At 40.9% G+C, this 6,000-nt stretch overlaps 1 protein-coding gene across 2 annotated transcripts in view; it reads left to right on the top strand.

Moving 5' to 3' along the window:
- MTMR7 (myotubularin related protein 7) overlaps positions 1 to 6,000 on the top strand; it is a 154,563-nt gene that overhangs the window by 141,678 nt on the left and 6,885 nt on the right. For both annotated transcript variants that reach the window (XM_004696168.3, XM_045286553.1), the window contains exon 11: positions 5,455 to 5,655. In XM_004696168.3, coding sequence (XP_004696225.2) covers positions 5,455 to 5,655 — 201 coding nt within the window. The remainder of the gene's footprint in view (positions 1 to 5,454; positions 5,656 to 6,000) is intronic.

The following is a 6,000-nucleotide window of genomic DNA, read 5'->3' as shown; positions in this document are numbered from 1 at the left end:
GATCACAAGGTGTTGAAGGGATCAGGTATCAGGCATCATCAGAACGAAAAATCATACCATAGTGAATGAAGTGGGGAGTGTGGAGTAGAGACCCGAAGCCCATTTGTAGGCCACTGGACATCCCCTACAGAAGGGTGTTGGGGAGGAGACAAGCCAGGCAGGGTGCAATGTAGCAACAATGAAACACAACTTTCCTCTAGTTGCTAAATGCTTCCTCCTCTCCGACTATCATGATCCCAATTCTGCCTTACAAATCACCACACCTGTATTCTGCAAAGTCTTGATAGTGACATGAATTTCTAGAATCCTCCATGAATGTAGTATTTGATTTTGGCTTATTCTTTTTCTGGTAGGCACAATTCTAATGGCTTCCACTTGGCTTTTTCTGCTATAATAACCCTTACTTTGAATGTCAGGGGTTCGATATGAATGTCCTGCCAAGTGCTGAGTATGTATATTCCAATTATGCATTCTGGAACTGGGAAATCATTACAGGATGGGTCTGGGACCCACTGAATCCACTTTGAGATGCACCTGAGCTACGATTCCATTAATGACCCGACCACCATGATAGATCGTCTTTCCAACACAATGCCATAATTTAGTCTTCAGGAATCTTGATCAATGTTCCCTTCTATAAGACATCACATTGGCCTGTTACATTGATGGAATTATGCTGACTGGACTTAGAAAGGAAGATATCTCAATGTCTCTATACTTATTGGCAAGACACTGGTGTGCAAGAGGATAGAAAATTAACCTGACAAAAATGTAGGCACTTTAAAACTCAGTGAAATTTCTTAGGAGTCTAATGGTTGTGGGGCATGTTGAGATAGTCTTTCTAAAAGAAAAGGTCACATTGTTGCATCTATCTCCTCACACAGCTAAAAGGTGGATTTATGTTGATTGTAGAGCCAGCAGATCTCTCATTTGGGTGTGCTACTCCAGCCTCTTTATCCAGTGAAAAACTTTCAGTTTTGAGTGAAGCCTAGAAGGTTCTGCAGCAGGTCCAGTCTGCTATTCAGGACCCTTTGCTGTTTGAGCCCCATGGTGCAGATGACCCAGCGGTGGTGAAGTGTCAGCGATGGCTGGAAATGTACTTGGAGACGTTAGCAGGTCCCATTGGCGAATTATAGTGTGACCCTTAGGATTTTGGAGCAAAGCCTTGCTATCCTCTGTAGATAATGACTGTCCTTTTGGGAAACACTGTTTAGCTTGTTACTGGGCTTCAGTAGAGACCGAACATATAACTGTGGGCCACCAAGTTACCATGGAGTCTCAGCTTCCCTGCATGAATTGCATGTTGTTTGATCCATAAAGTCAGATGTGCCTCACAGCATTCCGTCAGTAAGTGGAAGTGATATATGTGAGATAGGGCTCAATTTATAGGAGGAAGTGGCCCAAATGCTCACAGTCTTCACTTCCGTCGTGTCACATTACTTTGCTTCTTTCACTATTCATCTGGGGCTTCATAAAGGGTTTCTCATGATCAGTTGACTGAGGAATAGAAAACTCATGTCTGCCATTTGACAGAAGACACAGAGCACTAAAACTCTTTCTGGGCCCTCTCTGAGAGACAGTGAAATCTTCTCTGTGTATGGAATTTTGAACAGTGCACCTAGTTGTTCACACTGCATGGGAGGTGAAATGGCTAGATGTGTGGTTGTACACTAATTCATGAATTATGGCCAATAGTTTGGATGGTCAGGGATATTGAAGGAATGTGATTGGATAGTTGGTTGCGAGGAGATAGGAGGAAGAGATATGACCTCTTTGAATTTGCTACAATCAAAATATGTGTCTCATGTGCATGTTCACAAAAATGTGACCTCAGCAGAGATTTTAGGAATTGAGTGGAGAGAATGATCTTATTGTTTTTCAACAGTTTTATTGGCACATAATTCACATACCATACAATTGAGTAGTTCAGTCATTCAATCATATCAAGGGGAATTGTACAATCACCACCACATCTTATCTTAGAGCCCCCCCACAGGGTTAAATTGCCTTCAATATGATTTGTACAATCATGATCAGTTCTAGTGCTCCCTCCCCCCTTCTGCACTCAATATCTACTCCTGAAACCCCCTTTCCCTTCCTATCGTTCATCCCCCACTTCAGCATTCCATATAACACCATGTAACAGTTATTTTCATTATACATCCACTTTTCCTGTGCTTCACTGCTGGAAACCCAACAGAAAACAATGAAAAACAAATTGCACTAGGTGGTAAGGATAGAATCATATTAGTATAAAGACAAAAAGAGAAACAGTGCATGAGAGGGAGATGACCCACATCAACTAGAATGGTACCTATTATGGAAACCAGCAATCATCTTGTCGTGGCATCAAGCGGCTCGTGAACAAAGTGCCCATGGTGGCAGAAGTTTAGATGATCAACTCAGCCGTATAGACTTCCACTCACCAAAGCCAAGTTGGCCACAGCCATTACTGAGTGTGCAATCTTTTAGCCGCAGACATGAACACCAAATCTCGGATAGGAAATCACTCCTTGGATTGATCAGCGAGTAACCTGGTGGAAGGTTGATTATACGGGACCACTTCCATCATGGAAAGGGCAGCATTTTGTTCTCCCTGGAACAGACACTTATTTTGGATGAGGATTTGCCTTCATTGCAAAGGGTGCGTCTGCACAAACTTCCATCCATATACTGACAGAGTGCCTTATCGTCTATCATCGCATCCCACACACATCACCTCAGATCACTTCACAGCAAACAAAGTGCAGCAGTGAGCCCATGCTCATGAAGTCACTTAGCATGTTCCTTATCATACTGAAGCAGCTTACTTGATGGGATGTTGGAATGGTCTTCTAAAGATACAGCTATGGCACCGGCTAAGTGCTAAAACCTACAGCATTTGAGGAGTGTTTTCTAGGAAATTTATATGCTATAAACCAGTATCGATATATTGTGGTTTTCTAACATAGCCAGGAATCAGGGTCCAGGAACTAAGGGGTGGATATGGAAATGGCATTCTTCACTATTACCCCTTGTGACCCATATGTAAACTTTTTGCTTCCTGTCCTCTTGATCCGATGCTCTGTAAATCTAGAGGTCTTCCTTCCAAAGAGAGGACTATTCCCTCCAGGAGACACAACAGTGAATCCATTGAACTGGAAATTCAACATGCCACCTGGCCACTTTCACCTCTCATGCCTCTGGATCAGCAGACAGAGAAGGGAACTGCTATGTTATCTGCCATGATTGAGTCTGATTACCGCAGGAAAAATCAGACTCGCATTAAATAATGAAGATGAAGAAGAGTATGTACAAAATACAGGAGAACCATTACAACTTATTAAGTATGTAGCACTACATCTCTTAGTACTACCATGTTCTTAGTACTCTGTGATTAAAGTCTATGGAAAACTACAGCAACTTAATCCAACATCGCAATTAATGAAGTTTTGTGTTACCCCCATTAGGACAAAAAAATCATGGGCAGCTGGTGTGCTTGGTGTGGGAAACGGGAATTGGAATAGGTGGTGAACGAAGAAGGTAGTTCTAAGTACCATCTGCAACCCCTACTTAGTTGCAGAAACAAAGACTGATTTCTTCCTTGATTTGTTATATGTGTATGTACATGTATATACACATACAAATGTGTTCATACCTATGTACAAAAGTAAAATAATATTTCTATACAATCATGGATATGTTTATTAAACAAAAATATCAAAATGTGAAGTGTTTGTTTTTCACATATCCTCTGTTTAAGTTTATACAACTCTGAAGGTAGCCTTTCCTTCTCTCTAACCCCTTACCTAAAGATTTCTGCACTTTTATATATGCCATTTCAAAATGGTAGTTTCAGCATCCTCAACAAACTCAAATTGTGTTCCTTTTCAATGTTTTTTGAGTTTGGAAGAAAAATAGAAGTTTGGTGGGGCAAGATCAAGGTTGTCAGGTGGATAGGGTAAAATTACACACACACACACAGCCCTGCCAAACAAAAATTCTCATAGGACATAAATGAGCAGGATCATCGTCATGATTTTTTTTTTAATCTTCAGCATAACTTGCATGGAATTTTTCTCACCAGTGTAGCTTTTTGTTTTCTTGAGACTTCTTTATAGTAAGCCCTCATGATTGTCCCATCATGATTACCCAATACATTTAAATACTCATTGTCATCCAGTTGATTCAGACACATACCCACTCTATAGGACAGAGTCTAACTACCCCTGTGGGTTTCTGAGACTAATTCTTTCTGGCAATAGAAAGTCGAATCTTTCTCCTGAGGAATGGCTAGTGGGTTTTCAACAACACAGAAGGCAACTATACACATGGACTTCTCTAGTTGGAATACACAGAAATCAAACTGACGACATCTGTGGGAAGAGACGATGGAAAATCTAAATATCAGCCGCTCAAACTAGGCCAGGGAATGACTGTGGAATATATCAATTGCTCATATTTAAATTCAGGTTAAAGCTGATGAAAATTAACATAAATCCATGAAAGCCAAAATATAACCTTGAGTTTAATCCCACCTGCATTTCAAGAACATCTCAAGAACAGATTTGACCGATTGACCACTAATGACAGAAGACCCGATGAGCGATGGGAGGACATGAAGAACATCATTCATGAAGAAAGCTTGACGGGTCATTAAAAAGACAGGAAAGAAAGAAAATATCAACGTGGATGTCAGAAGAGACTGAAACTTGCTCTGAATTGTAGAGTAGCTAAGGCAAATGGAAGAACTGTTGAAGTCAAAGAGCCGAGCAGAAACTGTCAGAGGACAGCTCGTGAAGGTAGTGAAGGTCAGTGGAAATGAGGCGGCCCTCTGAGATAGGCTGACACGTGGCTGCAGCAATGGGCTCAGCCAGAAGAGGCAACGCTTTGTTCTGTTGAACCACCTCAACAGCACATAACAACAACAAACAACAACATATGCATACATAGTAGCCTTAGTGGCATCATGAGTTGTGTTGCTAACCACAGGGTTGGCATTTCAAACCCAACAGCCAGACTATGACAGAAAGATGAGGTGTTAATTGCCTGTGGTGATTGACAGCCTCAGAAACCCAAATAGGTAGTTCTGCTCTGGTCTGTAGGGCTCCCATGAGTCGGGATTTCCTAGATGGCAGAAGGTTTAGTTTGTCTTTCTGTTATGTGTGTATACACGCTGAGCACTGAGCCAATGTGCTACCAGGGCTCTCGCCTCTGTACTGACACTGTCTTTTGTAATATGGTAGCATGAATTTCCTTTGTCTCCAGACCTTCAGTAGGAAGGCTTTCTTGATATTGGACTTTTAAGAGGTTCCTTGCATTTTCTTCCTTTTCTACTTCTCCCCAAGTTGATAAGATTTATTTACAAATCATCATTACTTTTATTACTGTTTTTGTATTTATAGCTTTCTAATAATTGTTTGAAACATGAATCAAAGGTTGCCTTTAAAAAGTCTTGAATACCTTGCTTTTTAGATATGGCAATCTAGACGGTGACCCCAAAGAAATCTCTCCAGTTGTTGACCAGTTCATTGAATGTGTCTGGCAGTTAATGGAACAATTTCCCTGTGCCTTTGAGTTCAATGAGAGGTTTTTGATTCACATTCAACACCACATTTATTCCTGCCAGTTTGGAAACTTCCTGTGTAACTGTCAAAAGGAGAGACGAGAACTCAAGTAAGCGTTTTGATGTCTCATTTTTATCTAGAGATACTAGTGATTGAGAATTTTAGATAGCTATTTGTACCTTTGAAAGACTATTTGACTTACACATCTATACTAACATAGTTCTTTTCTTCTGGCATCGTTTCATAAATGGCTTAAATACCATACACCAGAGGCTTCCAAATTTATTTAGCCTATCACACCCTTTTCAGCAAAACAACAACAAAATTGAGTGCCCCTCTGGAGAGGAACAGTTTTCTTGAATTATAGCCTATAATCCAACATAACATATAAGTATCTGCTTTTGCAGGCTGCCTGCCTAGCCCCCTCCCAGCGGGGAATAGCACCCATTTTGCG

The sequence above is a fragment of the Echinops telfairi genome, unplaced genomic scaffold (assembly GCF_000313985.2).
Source record: "Echinops telfairi isolate 266 unplaced genomic scaffold, ASM31398v2 ScPeMD7_9;HRSCAF=40, whole genome shotgun sequence".
In the NCBI taxonomy this organism is placed as follows: Eukaryota; Metazoa; Chordata; class Mammalia; order Afrosoricida; family Tenrecidae; genus Echinops; species Echinops telfairi.
Note: the sequence above shows the minus strand (reverse complement) of the source record. Positions and strands in the feature narration are given on the sequence as shown.